This window comes from Triticum aestivum, chromosome 6D (assembly GCF_018294505.1).
Source record: "Triticum aestivum cultivar Chinese Spring chromosome 6D, IWGSC CS RefSeq v2.1, whole genome shotgun sequence".
NCBI classification, from domain to species: Eukaryota; Viridiplantae; Streptophyta; class Magnoliopsida; order Poales; family Poaceae; genus Triticum; species Triticum aestivum.
The window spans coordinates 455,140,692-455,159,884 of record NC_057811.1 but is presented as its reverse complement, the minus strand read 5'-3'; the positions used below and the strand labels follow the sequence as shown (position 1 = coordinate 455,159,884).

The 19,193-nt window shown below is 48.5% G+C and overlaps 1 protein-coding gene across 2 annotated transcripts; it reads left to right on the top strand.

Annotated features, from left to right (window-relative positions):
* The first annotated feature begins 8,548 nt into the window (after window positions 1-8,548).
* Window positions 8,549-12,826, top strand: LOC123145823 (protein FLX-like 1). Of its 2 annotated transcripts, none has more exons than XM_044565319.1 (5): window positions 8,549-8,837; window positions 9,594-9,660; window positions 10,144-10,671; window positions 10,771-10,910; window positions 11,802-12,826. In XM_044565319.1, the coding sequence occupies exons 3-5, from the start codon at window positions 10,148-10,150 to the stop codon at window positions 12,587-12,589; spliced, it is 1,452 nt and encodes a 483-aa protein (XP_044421254.1). In that variant the 5' UTR covers window positions 8,549-8,837; window positions 9,594-9,660; window positions 10,144-10,147; the 3' UTR covers window positions 12,590-12,826. The 2 variants fall into 2 exon arrangements, with proteins under 2 accessions (XP_044421254.1, XP_044421255.1); XM_044565320.1 differs by having other exon boundaries at window positions 8,561-8,837; window positions 9,585-9,660.
* The last annotated feature ends 6,367 nt before the right edge of the window (window positions 12,827-19,193 follow it).

Genomic DNA, 19,193 nt, shown 5'->3' with positions numbered 1-19,193 from the left:
GTACCCCTTGACTAACTCAGGGCAAGGCACACTTCAGGTGCGGTACACATCATAGCATACTGTAGAGCCTACGTCTAAATCATAGGGGACGACCTTCGTCCTTTCTCTCTCTTCTGCCGTGGTCAGGTCTTGAGTCTTACTCAATACTCACACCTTATAACACAGCCAAGAACTCCTTCTTTGCCGATCTATTTTGAACTCCTTCAAAATCTTGTCACGGTATGTGTTCATTTGAAAGTACTATTAAGCGTTTTTGATCTATCCTTATAGATCTTGATGCTCAATGTTCAAGTAGCTTAATCCAGGTTTTCCATTGAAAAACACTTTTCAAACAACCCTATATGCCTTCCAGAAATTCTACATCATTTCCGATCAACAATATGTCAACAACATATACTCATCAGAAATTCTATAGTGCTCCCACTCACTTCTTTGGAAATACAAGTTTCTCATAAACTTTGTATAAACCCAAAATCTTTGATCATCTCATCAAAGCACATATTCCAACTCCGAGATGCTTACTCCAGTCCTTAGAAGGATCGCTGGAGCTTTGCATACTTGTTAGCATCTTTCAGGATTGACAAAACCTTCTGGTTGTATCACATACAACCTTTCCTCAAGAAAATCGTCGAGGAAACAATGTTTTTGACATCCTATCTGCAAGATTTCATAAATAATGCAGTAACTGCTAATATAATTCCAACAGACTCTTAGCATCGCTACGAGTGAGAAAGTCTCATCGTAGTCAACTCCTTGAACTTGTCGGAAAACATCTTAACGACAAGTCGAGCTTTCCTAATGGTGATACTTACCATCCTTGTACGTTTTCCCTTTTAAAATCCATCTGTACCCAACAGCCTTACGACCATCAAGTAGTTCTTCCAAAGTCTATACTTTGTTTTTATACATGGATCCTCTAGGATTTTATGGCCTCGAGTCATTCGTCGGAATCCGGGCCCACCATCGCTTCTCCATAGTTCGTAGGTTCATTGTTGTCTAGCAACATGACTTCCAAGACATGATTACCGTACCACTATGACGTAGTACGCATCCTTGTCAACCTACGAGGTTTGGCAGTGACTTGATCTGAAGTTTCATGATCACTATCATCAACTTCCACTTCAATTGGTGTAGGCTCCATAGGAACAACTTCCTGTGCCCTGCTGCACACTAGTTGAAGTGACGGTTCAATAACCTCATCAAGTCTCCACCATCCTCCCACTCAATTCTTTCGAGAGAAACTTTTCCTCGAGAAAGGACCCGATTCTAGAAACAATCCCATTTGCTTCCGGATCTGAGACAGGAGGTATACCCAACTGTTTTTGGGTGTCCTATGAAGATGCATTTATCCGCTTTGAGTTCGAGCTTATCAGCCTGAAACTTTTTCACATAAGCATCGCAGCCCCAAACTCTTAAGAAACGACAGCTTAGGTTTCTCTAAACCATAGTTCATACGGTGTCGTCTCAACGGAATCGTGTGGTGCCCTATTTAAAGTGAATGCGGTTGTCTCTAATGCCTAACCCATAAACGATAGTGGTAATTTGATAAGAGACATCATGGTATGCACTATATCCAATAGGGTGCAGTTATGATGTTCGGACACACCATCACACTATGGTGTTCCAGGCGGTATTAGTCGTGAAACAATTTCCACAATGTCTTAATTGTGTGCCAAACTCGTAACTCAGATATTCATCTCTATGATCATATCATAGACATTTATCCTCTTGTCACGACGATCTTCAACTTCACTCTGAAAATACTTGAACCTTTCAATAATTCAGACTTGTGTTTCATCAAGTAAATATACTTAGCATCTACTCAAATCATCTGTGAAGTAAGAACATAACGATATCCACTGCGTGCCTCAACACTCATTGGACTGCACACATCAAAATGTATTACTTCCAACAAGTTGCTCTCTTGTTCCATCTCACTGAAAATGAGGCCTTTCAGTCATCTTGCCCATGTGGTATGATTTGCATGTCTCAAGTGATTCAAAATCAAGTGAGTCCAAATGATCCATCTGTATGGAGTTTCTTCATGCATATATACCAATAGACATGGTTCGCATGTCTCAATCTTTTCAAAAACGTGTGAGTCCAAAGATCCATCAACATGGAGCTTCTTCATGCGTTTTATCCCAATATGACTCAAATAGTAGTGCCATAATTATGTGGTACTATCATTACTATCTTATATCTTTTGGCATGAACATGTGTATCACTACGATCGAGATTCAATAAACCATTCATTTTAGGTGCAAGACCATTGAAGGTATTATTCAAATAAAAAGAGTAACCATTATTCTCCTTAAATGAATAACCATATTGCGATAAACATAATCCAATCATGTCTATGCTCAACGCAAACACCAAATAGCAATTATTTAGGTTTAACACCAATCTCGATGGTAGAGGGAGCATGCGATGCTTGATCACATCAACCTTGGAAACGCTTCCAACACATATCGTCATCTCATCTTTAGCTAGTCTCCGTTTATTCCGCAGCTTTTATTTCGAGTTACTAACACTTAGCAACCGAACCGGTATCTAATACCCTGGTGCTACTATGAGTACTAGTAAAGTACACATTAATATAATGTATATCCAATATACTTCTGTCGACCTTGCCAGCCTTCTCATCTACGAAGTATCTAGGGCAGTTCTGCTTCAGTGACCGTTCCCCTCATTTCAGAAGCACTTAGTGTCAGTTTGGGTTCAACCTTGGGTTTCTTCACTAGACCAGCAACTGATTTGCCGTTTCATGAAGTATCCCTTCTTGCCCTTGCCCTTCTTGAGACCAGTGGTTTTACTAACCATCAACAATTGATGCTCCTACTTGATTTCTACTTTTGCGGTGTCAAACATTGCGAATAGCTCAAGGATCATCATATCTATCCCTGATATGTTATAGTTCATCACGAAGCTCTAGTAGCTTGGTGGCAGTGACTTTGGAGAACCATCACTATCTCATCTGGAAGACAACTCCCACTCGATTCAAGCGATTGTAGTACTCAGACAATCTGAGCACATGCTCAACGATTGAGCTTTTCTCCCTTAGTTTGTAGGCTTAAGAAACTTGTCGGAGGTCTCACACCTCTTGACGTGGGCACGAGCCTAAAATCCCAATTTCAGCCCTTGAAACATCTCATATGTTCCGCGACGTTTCAAAAACGTCTTCGATGCCTCAATTCTATACCGTTTTAACATTACGCACTGAACTATCACGTAGTCATCAAAATGTGTATGTCAGATGTTCGCAACATCCACAAACGACGCTCGAGGCTCAGCACATCGAGCGGTGCATTAAGGACATAAGCCTTCTGTGCAGCAATGAGGACAATCCTCAGTTTACGGACCCAGTCCGCATAATTGCTACTATCAACTTTCAACTAAATTTTCTCTAGGAACATATCTTAAACAGTAGAACTAAAGCGTAAGCTACGACATAATCTGCAAAGACCTTTTGACTATGTTCATGATAATTAAGTTCATCTAATTATTTAATGAACTCACTCACATAGACATCCCTCTAGTCATCTAAGTGATACATGATCCGAGTCAACTAGGCCGTGTCCAATCATCACGTGAGACGGACTAGTCATCATCGGTGAACATCTTCATGTTGATCGTATCTGCTATACGATTCATGTTCGACCTTTCGGTCTCTTGTGTTCCGAGGCCATGTCTGTACATGCTAGGCTCGTCAAGTCAACCTAAGTGTTTTGCATGTGTAAATCTGGCTTACACCCGTTGTATGCGAACGTTAGAATCTATCACACCCGATCATCATGTGGTGCTTCGAAACAACGATCCTTCGCAACGGTGCACAGTTAGGGGGAACACTTTCTTGAAATTATTGCGAGGGATCATCTTATTTATGCTACCGTCGTTCTAAGCAAATAAGATGTAAACATGACAAACATCACATGCAAATCATAAAGTGACATGATATGGCCAATATCATCTTGCGCCTTTTGATCTCCATCTTCGAGGCGCGGCATGATCACCTTCGTCACCGGCATGACACCATGATCTCCATCATCATGTCTTCATGAAGTTGTCTCGCCAACTATTACTTCTACTACTATGGCTAACGGTTAGCAATAAAGTAAAGTAATTACATGGCATTTTTCATTGACACGCAGGTCATACAATAAATTAAGACAACTCCTATGGCTCCTGCCGGTTGTCATACTCATCGACATGCAAGTCGTGGTTCCTATTACAAGAACATGATCAATCTCATACATCACATATATATAACTCATCACATCCTTTTGGCCATATCACATCACATAGCATACCCTGCAAAAACAAGTTAGACGTCCTCTAATTGTTGTTGCATGTTTTACGTGGCTGCTATGGGTTTCTAGCAAGAACGTTTCTTACCTACGCAAAAGCCACAACAGTGATATGCCAATTGCTATTTACCCTTCATAAGGACCCTTTTCATCGAATCCGATCCAACTAAAGTGGGAGAGACAGACACCCGCTAGCCACCTTATGCATCAAGTGCATGTCAGTCGGTGGAACCTGTCTCACGGAGAGTACGTGTAAGGTCGGTCCGGGCCGCTTCATCCCACAATGCCGCCGAATCAAGATAAGACTAGTAACGGTAAGCAAATTGAACAAAATCAACGCACACAACAACTTGTGTTCTACTCGTGCATAGAAACTACGCATAGACCTAGCTCATGATGCCACTGTTGGGGAACGTAGCAGAAATTCAAAATTTTCTACTTATCACCAAGATCAATCTATGGAATAACTAGCAACGAGAGAGAGGGGAGTGCATCTTCATACCCTTGAAGATTGCGATGCGGAAGCGTTGCAAGAACGCGGTCGGTGGAGTCGTACACGAAGCGATTCAGATCGCGGCCGAATCCGATCTAAGCACCGAACAACGGTGCCTCCGCGTTCAACACACATGCAGCCCGGTGACGTCTCCCGCGCCTTGATCTAGCAAGGGAGAGGGAGAGGTTGGGGAAGACTCCGTCCAGCAGCAGCACAACGACATGGTGGTGATGGAGGAGCGTGGCACTCCAGCAGGGCTTCGCCAAGCACTGCGAGAGACGAGGAGGGAGAGGGGTAGGGCTGCGCCAAGAGAGAGGGAGACTCATGTCTATGGCAGCCCCAAAACCCCCACTATTTATAGGAGGAGGGGAGGAGGGTGCGCCCCCTCTAGGGTTCCCACCCCTAGGGGGCGGCAGCCCTAGATTGGATGGAGGGGGGGCGGCCAAGAGGGTGAGAGAGGGGGGCGTGCCCTAGGGTGGGCCTTAGGCCCATCTGCGCCTAGGGTTTCCCCCTTTCCCCTCCCAGCTGCGCCTTGGGCCCTGGTGGGAGGCGCACCAGCCCACTCAGGGGCTGGTCCCTTCCCACTCTTGGCCCATGCAAGCCTCCGGGGCTGGTGGCCCCTCCCGATGGACCCCCGGAACCCTCCGGTGGTCCCGGTACATTACCGGTGACGCCCGAAACTCTTCCGGTGGCCAAAACCTCACTTCCTATATATTATTCTTTACCTCCGGACCATTTCGGAACTCCTCGTGACGTCCGGGATCTTATCCAGGACTCCGAACAACATTCGGTAACCACGTATATCTATTCCCTATAACCCTAGCGTCATCGAACCTTAAGTGTGTAGACCCTACGGGTTCGGGAATCATGCAGACATGACCGAGACATCTCTCCGGCCAATAACCAACAGCGGGATCTGGATACCCATGTTGGCTCCCACATGTTCCACGATGATCTCATCGGATGAACCACGATGTCGGGGATTCAATCAATCCCGTATACAATTCCCTTTGTCAATCGGTATGTTACTTGCCCGAGATTCGATCGTCGGTATCCCAATACCTCGTTCAATCTCGTTACCGGCAAGTCACTTTACTCGTTCCGTAATGCATGATCCCGTGACCAACTACTTAGTCACATTGAGCTCATTATGATGATGCATTACCGAGTGGGCCCAGAGATACCTCTCCGTCATACGGAGTGACAAATCCCAGTCTCGATTCGTGCCAACCCAACAGACACTTTCGGAGATACCTGTGGTGCACCTTCATAGCCACCCAGTTACGTTGTGACGTTTGGTACACCCAAAGCATTCCTACAGTATCCGGGAGTTGCATAATCTCATGGTCTAAGGAAATGATACTTGACATTAGAAAAGCTCTAGCAGACGAACTACACGATCTTGTGCTATGCTTAGGATTGGGTCTTGTCCATCACATCATTCTCCTAATGATGTGATCCCGTTATCAATGACATCCAATGTCCATGGTCAGGAAACCATAACCATCTATTGATCAACGAGCTAGTCAACTAGAGGCTCACTAGGGACATGTTGTGGTCTATGTATTCACACATGTATTACGATTTCCGGATAACACAATTATAGCATGAACAATAGACAATTATCATGAACAAGGAAATATAATAATAACCATTTTATTATTGCCTCTAGGGCATATTTCCAACATGCGGACATGACTCGAATGCTCGAGAAGTAATTTCAATCGATCATTATCGCACCATATCGGCAACTTTGTTCATTTCCTGATATCAAGTAATTATTTTCTTTGTCTGACAGGGTTTGGAAAGGGTTCACCACAATTTCTCCGGGACTGCCGACCGAGCTGTGATTTAAACACCCGAAAGTAAGTACTACTACCTAGTTTCGCGCATCTCTCATTGATTCTAGCTAGTTTCATCAATACCATTTAGCATGCTTGCTTATCAGTTTGATTGATCTCTATTTCTCGTAAAGTGTTTGTGGTAGGAAGCCGGGAATGATTTCTGTGGATACTACATTTGCGAGTTCATCTACAACGCGACGGCCTCTAATAAGTGGGGCTACTCTGAAAAACAATATGAAGTGCGTAAGCAAAAATATTCACAATTTTATTTTATTACCATCATTTGTGTTGAGTTTCATTCATACACATGTATTGACCCTCTTCTTCAATTTAGATCTGGCAGATGCGGGATGAACTCCTACCACATGATCGCATAAAAAGCAATTCAAGAGGAATTGGCGGGATTCTTTCTTGACCACGTCATCAATGAGAAGGGAGAATACCATGTGGCACTTGACTTCAGATGTTAGGGATTGTAAGAGATCTTATATTGTATATATGTAGCTAGTAGCGTCGGATAGATATACTAAAACTTGTTATTCGACCAATCTCTCGGAGAAGGAGGAGGTCGATCACTTATCTCTGTATATGTTCATGACGATCTTGTGTACTTAATGGGTTCCTTCATTTGCTTACTAGCTAGCGTGTCACGAGTTCTCTCTATACGTATAGTATGTAGCGTCGACCAAGCACGGAGATAAGAGAAGTCACTTCTCTCTATTAGCTAGCTAACACAATATATGAAACCCCTAAATTAACCCTCCAAAACCCCCCACCCCCCTTTACAAAAAAACAAAAACCCTAGCTCCTGAGCTGCTGACACGTGGATGCTTTTTGGTCCTGGTTGGTGTTACCAACCGGGACCAAAGGTCCTCCTGCCTGGGCTCGCCGGAGCGGCCACGTGGAGCCCCACCTGTCCCGGTTCGTACTAAAGGTCATGGGCTTTAGTCCCGACCCTTTAGTCCCGGTTCCAGAACCAAGACAAATGGGCCTCTGGAACTGGGACAAACGGGCATTTTTCTACTAGTGCTGCTTCGCCTAGCCCATTGACTTTGGCCCAGCAAGACCCAACCATGCTGCCCCTACCATGGTTGCCGGAATCACTGGCAGGTTCATGCTCCAGGAGCATGTGATCTTGTAGTTGCCTCGCTGCCCATGGTCTGCTCATGAAGGAGATGACCAATGATGTGTCACAAAAGTGCCTTGGTTAAGTCAATTTATTATGGTGCCATATTCTTTTGTAATTTTGTTGCTGTTGATTCTATTATTCAAGTGTGGTTCTTCATGTTTTCAGGGTGGGCACTACTGAAGATCAAGAATTCCTTCCGCAGTGTTGTCAATATGTTGCATGACAAGTCCAGCAAAGGAGATGAAGAAAGAGAGGTCTTCGCTTGTGACTGCGAGTGACCTGTCCTGGTCTCTGACTCTACCTCAGAGCATACCTGGGCATATGTCGGGCCGGGCTGAAAAAAGCCCGGTGCTGAAAACCTAAGCCCGAGCCTGGCCCGGCCCGACCGCCGGGGGGCCCAAGCTCGGCCCGAGCACGAAAAAGCCCGACACGACCCGGTCGGCCCGACTACAACTAAAATCTGGTTTTTGGCAAGCCCGAGCCCGACCCGATCTACCCGTCGGGCTCAATTTCCAAGCCCGGCCCCGTCCGGAATTTTCAGGGCGGCCACACACACAAAAATATGGCCCAAACACAACAAAGGAAAAAACCCATTTTAGTCTATGTATTTGTTTTTTTTCTGCGCATCACATACGAACATATGTGTTCATGAAATTTCATACCCAAATATATGTCTCTGCGTATTTTTTTCAGGTTTTTTTAGATGTGGAAATAGTATTTTCGCTGAAAAAAAAAAGCTTCATGGAGCTCGGCCGACGCGTGCACTTTTCGGAGATTGCAGCGCTATTCCCTCAAGGGAGCCTCCCCACCCCCCCAAAAAAAGCGAGCCTCCCTCCCGAGCGCGACAGCTAGGGTTCCTAGCAGCCGCCACCGCTGCCGGCCCGCCGCCGCGGCGCGCCCAGCCGGCCGAACCCTCCGCTGCCCCGCCACCGGTACAGGATCCCAGCAGCGCCTCCCTCCGTCAAGCAGCCGCTCCCACCAGCGGCGCCCCCCTCCCTGGAGCAGGCGCTCCTGCCCAGCAACGCTGCCGCCCGGAGCTACGCCGGCGACCAGTCCGTAGGCAGGTAGCCACCACTCCTTCGTCCTTCCTCCCTCTCCCCTCACCCCCCTCCCTCCTTCCTCTTGCATACTCTGTTTGTTCATTTTTTCCTGAATTTTTTAGTGGATGGGCACTTGATGTAGATTTGATATTCGGATGATATAATGATAATTTTTTCTTGATGAGTACTTGCTGCATGAATTCTCCAGAGCACGCTCAAGTTTACATGTGAAAGGATTTTGCTTGATAGGTGTTTGTGATAATGCCTCTAAGGGCAAATGTTTACAAATTGTAGGTTGAATTTTTTTCAGATGAGCAAATGTCTTGGTTTAAACATGTTAGCAGTGAAACGTGCAATGAGTGACGATGTATGAGAAGGAAAAGATTAAGTTGTTTTATCTGCACCGTCTTGACCTGAAACCATAGATTAGCAGTAACATGCAATTTGAGAGAGCAGGAGCTCTGTCTTGGTTATACTGGCCGAAATATCTTAACACATTAGTACTAGTGGTATTGTTGGCATGATAGATGTCCCGAATCTTGTTTATGATTGGGAATATAGTGGTACTGTTATGCTATGTTGTTATTTTAACAGTCAGACCTAAAATATTACCGTTTAAGGTTATTGTTTCTCCTTTTGCATGTTAGCTGATTGATCTTCAGGTTCTACCTTTTGTATTATGCCATGATAGATGCACAACTAACTAATGATTTGATTTGATGCTATTTTACACTTACTAAAAGTCTAACTCTACCCCTTTGGAACTTCGAGTTGGAACAGGGCATCAACATTGTCAATTGGAGGGGCTTGGAACTGCTTCGGAATCCACAGTAGAGCAAACACGAAGGTAAGCTGCTATTCCTAGCTTCTATACATATGTTTTTGTGAATTAAAAAATAGTATAGCGTATCCTGGCGCTTTTCCAAAATGCCTAATTTATGTATCCGTATCTGCCCGATACTGATACACGTATCCGTATTGGTGCGTTTTAGCCTTGAGCTGGGTGTAGGTTTAGATGGATTTTTTTTTCTTTTGAGGAAACATGATGTCTGAGTGCAAGTGGTTCAAGCTTGTAAGTGTTGAAGATTGCTTTTTGTGCCTGCACTCTACCCTGGGTAATGTGCATGATGTTCTCATATCTGCACTTGTTCACACTCCCCCCTAATGGTTCTTCTGACTTAAACATAAGTTTTGTTCCTTCCATTGGAAAGTGACCTCTTGGAACAATTCTTGAACAGAGAAGCGAACTAGCCAACTTTGAAATCAACATCACCTACTTAAAATTGCTAATTATTACCGGGTCCCTTTTTGACAAGACTGCCTATTTTAGGATAATGGCTCATCGTGGACACCTAGATGGACTAATGCGCCGTGGTGCATTCTCTGGAGCCGGCCTCTCTGGCCGCCAGCCTTTGGAGCCTTCTCCTGCCACCATACTGGAGATCCTGGAAAACAAGCTTGCCGTGCAGACCGCAGAGGCAGAAAAACTTATCCGAGAAAATCAGCGATTGGCAGATAGCCATGCAGCCTTGAGAAAGGATATTATTGACACTGAGACAGAAATGCAAATGATTCGCACCCACCTAGGTGATGTCCAGGTAGAGACTGATATGCACATGAGAGATTTGGTGGAGAGAATCAGATTAATGGAGGCAGACATACAGGCTGGTGACGCAGTGAAGAAGGAACTTCACCAAGTGCATATGGAGGCAAAGCGACTTATTACTGAAAGGCAGATGCTTACTAATGACTTAGAGGCTACGACTAAAGAACTACAGAAGTACTCTGGTGACAATAGTAACCTTACTGAATTGGTTGCGGAGCTAGATGGTCTACGGAAAGAGCATCACAGTCTAAGGTTTGTGATAATGTCCCTTCTAAAACATTTTCGATGTCAACCTGAGCTTTGGGTTTGTATTGGTATTTACTAATACAATTTTTGGCTCCTCGTGCAAAGATCTGCCTTCGAGTATGAGAAAAACACAAACATCAAGCAAGTTGAGCAGATGCGGACCATGGAAATGAACTTGATAACCATGACTAAAGAGGCGGACAAGTTACGAGCTGATTTGGCAAATGCTGCAAACAGAGCACATGGTATTTGATTTCTCCTTATTCTGTTGATCTAAATATGAGCGGAATCAGGTTGTGCTGTCTATGTAGAGGGTCACAACTCATAAGGTGGAATTAGACTGGGTTGTACTCTTGAGGCATTCGTGTGCCCCTTCGTTTCACCAAATTTGTCATTTCTGACAGAAATTGCAGACTGGTATAGTCATGTCTAGGTGCATGTGTCCTGTGTTGCTCATGCCAAAGTAGATGTGTTATCCTGAAACTTACACCCTGTAGCAATTGTTTGATGTAGTTTAAACTCCAGCTTCTGCAAAAGAAATGGTGAACTTACTTTTTACTCCCCCCATTCCTAAAAGTAAGGCGTATTTTGTTTCGTTCAGACATGCATTTGACCAACAATTACTCCATAAATACAAGGTTATATGACATGAAATTTGTGTCACTATATTCGTATTTAAGAGTACTTTGTTATGATGTGATTTTGTATCAGATGCATCAAATATTAAAACACTAATTGTTGGTCAAAGTCTTGTCTTAACGAAACGAAATACGCCTTATTCATTGGAACAGAGGGAGTAATAGCTTATGTGCTTATGATATGTGTTCTGTTATTAGACTTATTTGATGAAAAGTCTGTCAAATATAGTTTACAGCTTATCTTACCTGCAAATTTCAGGACACTAGAACAGGAAGCTTATGAATAGTTTTATTAAACAGCTCTAAACTTGCTTCTAATGTCATGAGAAATTATGGTACATACATGTATGAAAAAACCCTGTAGGCACAAGGATTGCAACATAATTCTACTTTTAATATGATTTTTTTGTGCTGGTGTTTATGACTGGCTTGTACATATATCTGCATGCACTTTAATGACACTAATGCTTCAATTGCATCTGATTTTTGAACAAGCAGCAGCACAGGTTACACCTCCACAGCCTGGGACAGGACAAGCTGCAGCGGCTTCAGCAGCCACAAATCCATATGCAAGTGCATATACCAGTCACCCCTCTGCATATCAGCAAGGAACTTCCCAAGCCGCGGCATACCAGCAAGGAACTCCCCAATCCGCGGCATACCAGCAAGGAACCCCCCAATCCGCGGCATACCAGCAAGGAGCCCCCCAATCCGCGGCATACCAGCAAGGAGCCCCCCAATCTGCGGCATACCAGCAAGGAGCCCCCCAATCTGCGGCATACCAGCAAGGAGCCCCCCAAGCCGCGGCATATCAGCAAGGAGCCCCCCAAGCTGGAGCATATCAGCAAGGAGCCCCCCAAGCTGGAGCATATCAGCAAGGAGCCCCCCAAGCTGGAGCATATCAGCAAGGAGCCCCCCAAGCTGGAGCATATCAGCAAGGAGCCCCCCAAGCTGGAGCATATCAACAAGGGACATACGGTTACCCAACAGCCTATGATTCTGCCACCGCTTACCAGCTGCATGCTAATGCGTATGCTAGCTATTCTGGCTATCCAGTTGCAGGCTATGCACAACCCAGCTATCCTGGCACGTACGCTGCACCTCAGCAGCACCCAGTAGCCAGTGGCGCGGCTACTGATACCACAAGCGCGTACGGTGCCGCTGGCAGCACGGGATATCCTGCTGCACCGGTTCAGGCAAGCAGCGGGGCTGCTAACGCGGGGCAAGCGGCGCCGCCAGCTTCTTATCCTGCAACATATGACCCAACCAAAGCAGCCCAGAGGTGAAATCCGGGGTTGTAACCTGAAGATGGCCTGTGTGCCTGCAAATTTTATCAAAAAAATTCTCAGGCCTCTTATTTCCTTCATGTACATTCATTCACTCACTGTAGCTTTATGCACACCATGAGCCGCTGAGAGTCGCAGCTTATGGTCTGAGTCTTGAATTGATTTGTATCTCTTGTTTTGCTTGATGGTTGAATTGATAGGCGCAGCTGTTGGTTAATATCAGGGATGTTAGAATGACTCTTGCTGTTTTGAAATCGCGTGAAGCATCGCTGTGGTGCTGAGACTTCTTACCCTAGCTTGTGCACTAACTTCCCTTGGCACCAGAAGAATAATTTCTCTCTTGGCTATTCCTAGCACAGGAATGCACGGCACTCGTTTCAGTTTTCTGTGAGGCCGAGCAAAACAGTCCGGTCAACTTTTTTTTTTTGAAACGTGGGGCAAAAGATTTGCCCCTTTTCATTAATTAGGAGAGGGAAAAGGTCTTCCAAAGTTACAGAGGACAAGAAAATAAAAGCCCCAAGCATGGGGTGCATATCACATCCGCACTACCCTCCCGGTAGAATGTGGCCCAAATGTTTCGCCCCCGCGGTCGCCCAAAGAATCGCCGCTTTTTGGATGGTGCGAAGAAGGATGGTTGGAGGAGCAAAGTTGCGTCGAAAAACCCTTGCGTTCCTTTCGTCCCAGATCGACTTGCATACTAGCATAGTGAGGGAAGACATCGCCCTTCCGTGGATCCTCTGGGTGGTGACCATGTCGAACCACCAGTCCTTGATACTCCTATAGTTCGCCCAGACTGCAACGTCCAAGCTGACAAGCTGAAGCCAGTCCTTCACCAAGCCCCATAGCCTCAACGTGTAGCGGCAGCCAAAGAAAAGGTGCTCGACAGTTTCTAGGCCCCTGCGGCAAAGAGGACAAGGGCCACAGTTTGGCCACCCCCGCTTGGCCAACCGGTCAGCTGTCCAAATCCTGTTTTGTAGAGCAAGCCACGCGAGGAATTTGACGTTCGGGGCGCCCAGGTCTTCCAAACAACCTTGCACATGTTTGTGCGAGTGATAGATAGAAATTGCGCATTGTACGCAGAGGAAGCAGTGTATTCTCCTGAGACCGTATGCTTCCAAATGATGGAGTCTTCGGCATGCTCATCCAGACTAATAGCGTGGATGGAAGTCCACAACCCCAGGAATTGTCTCAGGTGGTCAAAAGAGAACGCAGCCGTAGAGTTGATTTTGCTAATCCATACTTCATTGTGCAAAGCTTCCCTGACCTTCCATTGCTTTCGAGACGATGCCTCAAAGATCGGGGGGGGGGGGGGGGGGGGGCGATGTCCTTTGGCTTGCACCCGTTTAGCCAAGGGGACTCCCAGAAGGGCGCACGGGCGTCGTTGCCAATGGTGATGGTCGTGCATGCATAGAAAAAGAGCTTATCCTCCTCATCACATATGTTACCCAGACCAACCCATAAACTCGTTGGCGCGGTCCATTCGAGCCAGAGCCAGCGTAAACGAAGCGCTCGGCAGAACTTGTCCAGGTGTAGGACCCCAAGGCCCCCCAGGTCTTTGGGTCTACAGACGCGCTCCCAATTGACTTTACGCTTGGCCCCAGTCGTCTTGTGCGAGGCCGACCAAAGGAACGCTCGCTCAATCTTGCTGATGTTGTTCAGGGTGCCCCTAGGGATGGGAAGAGCAGTAGCAGTAAAGACAACCTGCGAGGTCAGGACCGATTTGACCAAAACCACTCGGCCCGGAGTTGCAATGTATCTCCCTTCCCAAGGTACAAGCCTTCCTGCGACCTGATCCTCCAGGTACTGAAAGTCCGCACGTTTGAGCTGCCACACCGACAAGGGCAGCCCCAGGTATTTTAGCGGGAAGGAAGCTCTCTTTGCGGGGAGCCCATGAAGAATGGCGTCAAGGTTAAGGTTTCGGCAACGAATGGGGACGACCGAGCTTTTGGAGACATTTGTACAGAGGCCCGTGACCTCCCCAAAACCTTTCAGAATGGAAGCAAGGTTGTCCACATCCTCCTTGATAGGCTTGATGAAAACTGCTGCATCATCGGCGTAGAGCGAGGCCCGAAAGGTAGAACCATGTCCCCTTAGCTTGTGAAGCAGCCTGTGCCTGGTGGCCAAGTCAAGAACCTGTTGGAGCGGGTCGATGGCAATGACGAACAAAAGGGGTGAGAGCGGGTCGCCCTGACGAAAGCCCTGACCATGCAAGAAAGAGGACCCGCCACACCGTTCAGAAGGACGCGAGACGAGGACGTGCTCAGGAGCGCTGCAATCCAATCCCTGAAGATGCTCGGGAAACCTCTCCGCTGCAGGAGTTGCAGGATGTAGTCCCATCGTACGGAATCAAAAGCCTTGCAGATATCCAGTTTGAAGAGTAAGGAAGGTGTCTTGCTTTTGTTGAGACGTCGAGCGAGGTTGCGGACGTACATGTAGTTGTCATGTATACTTCGTTTTTTAATAAACGCGCTCTGGGCATTGGAGATCAGGTTGTCCATGTGGGGTCCCAGACGAAGCGCCAGCGTCTTGGCTATAATCTTGGCAATGGCGTGGATGAGGCTAATGGGCCTATAATCAGCAACTCCTTCCGCGCCATCCTTCTTCGGCAGAAGCACAATGTTTGCTGAGTTTAGCCAATGCATGTTGGAAGTCCGCAGAGTCCCAAAAGAGTGTATAACGCGCATGATATCGTCTTTTACTATTTCCCAACAGCTCTTGAAGAACAGCCCGGTGAACCCATCGGGACCAGGGGCCTTATCTCTGGGCATTTGGCACATGGCCGCATACACCTCCTCCTCCGAGAAAGGGTTCCCAAGCTCGTGCAAATCCACGTCGGGGAAATTGAAGTTATCCCAGTTGAAGTCCTTCTCCTGCCTGCCAACCCTGCCCAAAGCACTAGAGAAGTGCTCAAATATGATCTCCTCTTTCTCAGAATGTCCAGTGATCCAGCCATTGTTGTGCTTGAGACGGTGAATGTGATTTTTCCTTCTACGCGCATTCACCCTTAGGTGGAAAAACTTTGTATTGGCGTCCCCTTCTTTTAAATTCTTATTCTGGAGCACTGTTTTTTCCTTGAGCGCTCGATCACCGCGAGGCCGATAACCCTCCTCTTGAGCCTAGCCCGAAGCTGAATCTCTCCGGCCGACAACTCTCTTGTCTCCTGGGCCACGTCAAGTCTGAGGATGACCATGAGTGCTGCGCGAAAGTGGATCTTGGCTTGGGAGAAAAGTGTCCTGCTCCATTTGGACAAGCAAGCCCCAGTCCTCTTAAGCTTGTGGAAAAGGTTCTGGCATGGCTCGAAATGCCCAGAATCATGATGCCAAGCCTCCTTCACCACATCTTGGAAACCTGGGATGGACGCCCAGAAATTTTCAAATTTAAAAGTGCGCGGCCGCCGTGGTCCACTGTCCTCTGCTAGGAGAAGTGGGCAGTGGTCTGAGAGGGACGACGACAAGGCATGTAGGATATGAGTGCCAAAGTGAATGTCCCACTCGTCATTGCAGAAAATGGAGTCAAGCTTGCAGAGGGTCGGATTTTGTCGTTCATTGCTCCAAGTGAAGCGCCTGTTCTGGAGATGGATCTCCCTAAGCTCGCAGAGATTTAGGGCTGCCCGGAAGCGGTTTATGCGGCTCAGGTTTACATTACGCTTGTTTTTATCTCTTGCCTTGTAAATTTGGTTGAAATCGCCCATCACTACCCATTTGACCCCAGCAACTGGCTTGTGCGTGAGAAGCTCAGCAAAAAAATCATCCTTTCTCGAAGAGGTCGTAGGGCCGTAAACCGTTGTGAGCTTGAAGGTGGTTCCGCAGGCCTGAATTTGGACATCCGCAGAAAGGCAAAATTCTGAAATAGAAACGTTGGACAGCCCAATAGTGGCCTCATCCCACAGAACCAGGATGCCCCCCCGCGTGCCCAGCGCCGGGCGCTGAGCAAAATTCCTGAGCCGGTGCCCACCCAAGGAGGATGCACCGAATTGATCAACGTCGTCTAATTTGGTCTCCTGAAGGCACACAATATGGCATGTAGTGGACACAATCATTTCATGGACAGTCGCGCGGCGACCAGGACAGTTCAGACCTCGAACATTCCAGCAAAGAAAATTGACTGGTTGTGCTAACATGATGGAACTAGAGGGATTCCCAGCTTGGACCAGCCTGCTTTCAAAGTGATGAATATGACATTAGCTTGACGGCTGCAATCACCAAGAGTACACTTGGACTCAAAGTCTACAGGACACACAGCCCACATGGCCAATACAGAGCAGCAAATGGAGAAGCAGAAACTACGATACACGCCCCACACAGAGGAGACCCAGCAACTAAAATGTGTTAACATTAGAGACGAGTTGGGCACGAAGGACTCGCAACTGCAAGTCTAGGCATCAGCCACCAGAGACTCCCCATCATGGTCGAGGGCATCAGGGCCTCCATGAGCAATCATGGCCTCCTCCACCGCCGTGGCCGCAGCATCATCCAGCTTGAAAATCTCCCGCATTGCTTTGATAATCTCATCAGTGAGCTGCTCCTTGAATCTGTTTTGAAATTCAGCAATTGCCGCCTCGGTGACTCCTTCTCTGGTCTTCACAATTCCCATCCCTTGGAAGACCAACTTCTGGGCAGCAGCCTCCACAGGCGGCACGCGCGCGCGCCCTGCAGCCCTCAACCGCGCGCTTGAGCGACGCAAGGTGTAGCCAATAGAAACACCAGCCAGCGTTTTGCGCCTGTTCGCCAGCCTTCTACAAGCCGACGTGGCAGGGGAACCCAGCAGCCCCCTCGTGCTCTGCTGAAACAAGTGCCCCAGGCCATCGACTGCCTCATCTTCAGCTGCTTCCTGTACTACTGCATCTGGCGTTGGAGCAGGAGAGATGGGAGTTTGCAGCTGGGAGCCCCTCGAACCAGCGGGGAACGCTGCTTCTGGACTCAACAGCGGGCGAACAAGAGCCGCCGGCGAGCAGATGCGAAGAGCCGCCTGAGCCAAACCATTTAGCGCCTCCACCTGGGTCGCAAGGCCACCCTTAGAGCCCTGCGTCGCCGGTAGCATCGAAACAGGGGACCCTGGAGGAGTCCGGTTGTCCCTGGAGCGCCTCCTGGCAGAGCTCGGAGAAGGGTGGCGATGTGGGCTTCGGCCCCTAGCAGGTGGTGAAGCAGCCTCCGACACCACCTCAGCCACCGGCCGTTGGATGCGACGCCAGACAAGGGCGCCGGCCTTGTCGCGACGCAGAACAGCATCAGGAGTGCGGACCGCAACACTGGCCCCTCCCTCCTGGAGAGCCAGCAAATCAGCAGCATGGGTGACCTCTCCAGCCCTCCTTCGGTCATGGCGATCATCTCCTCTGCGCCCATCTCTGTCTCGGCGCTCGTCTGGGGCACGCGAGCGGCTGCGGAAGAAACGATCGCCCCAGGAAGTCTGGCGCCCCGAGTCCCGGCCTCGGCGCCCCTCATCATTGCCCCTGTCACGACGCCTCCTCTCCTCGTCATCATCGCGGCGACGGCGATCGTTGTCATCATTGCGACGCACATCGGAAGGCTGGCCCCTGTCGCGGACCGTGGCCTCGCCATCGACAACCCCAAGGCGAATGTCGAACTTGTTCTGGAAGTGCGGTGACGGCGAGTCGCTGGTGAAGTCTTCATGCAGCTCGAGGTGTACAAGCACCCTGTAGGTGAGCCCCGCCCTTCCTTGCTGCTGAGCCAAAGAGGAGCTGCTGTCAGCGTTGCTGAAGCCCGGGAGAGGGCCAGAGCTGGAGACGATGATGTTGTCGCCGGTCGCAGCACCGCCAATGATGGTAAGCCACATGATCTTGGGAATCTTGGAGGGATTCGTCGTCCAAGCCCACAGATTGAGCGTGGACGCGTCCGTCTTCTGCGTCGTGGCGACGTCGAAGTAGTGGGCAACGGCCGCACCACCGAGGATCTTCGCGACCACCTCCTCATTCCACGCATTGAGCGGAACGTTCTCCAGGCACAAGTGCACATGGTGCTTGAGCCGTACCGCGTCGGCGTGGGCGCGCGGAGACCAGTTGGACAGACGGATGTCCAGCTCGCCCGACACGAAGCTGCCCGGGGCCGCGGTGACCGCATCGCGATGATGCTGGTGACGAAAGGTGATGAAGAAATCCTCCGGGTAGTGCGGGACGACGTCGAAGAACTCCCTGCTGATGCGGAAGCGGACTGCAATGGCGTCGGCGATGACAGCCACGGAGACTTGAGGACGACGACCACCAAGCCACACCAGCGCCGCGCTGGACGACAGGAAAGGCGCCTGCTGCTCCAGCGCCGGAGTGGTGGCCATGAGCACCACGCCCTCCTCAGGCCGGGTCTCGGGGCCCCCCATGCACGGCATGGCAGCTGCAGGCGAAGGGCGGGGGACGGCTGTTGCCGCCGGGGTTGCAGAAGACAGAGGCGCCGGAGGGTTGCCGAAGCGCAGAGGGCAGCTATCCGCCTTGTGTCCGCTCCGGGAGCAGTAGTTGCAATTGAAAGGGTCTCGGCAGTCAATAGCAATATGGCCTTTAGCACGACAACGATGGCAGCTTCTCGTCTCCCGTCTCGGCCTTGAATGCCTGCCTCTGCTCTGCCTTGAATGCGAACCAGGGGGAGCGCCACGGCGA

What these genes read in the sequence shown, in the direction of transcription:
- LOC123145823 (XM_044565319.1), top strand. Translation starts at nt 10,148, where the DNA reads ATGGCTCATCGTGGACACCTAGATGGACTAATGCGCCGTGGTGCATTC. An exon ending in AAAGAGCATCACAGTCTAAG is followed by an intron (nt 10,672 to 10,770) that starts GTTTGTGATAAT and finishes CCTCGTGCAAAG; the next exon opens with ATCTGCCTTCGAGTATGAGA. An exon ending in TGCTGCAAACAGAGCACATG is followed by an intron (nt 10,911 to 11,801) that starts GTATTTGATTTC and finishes TTGAACAAGCAG; the next exon opens with CAGCACAGGTTACACCTCCA.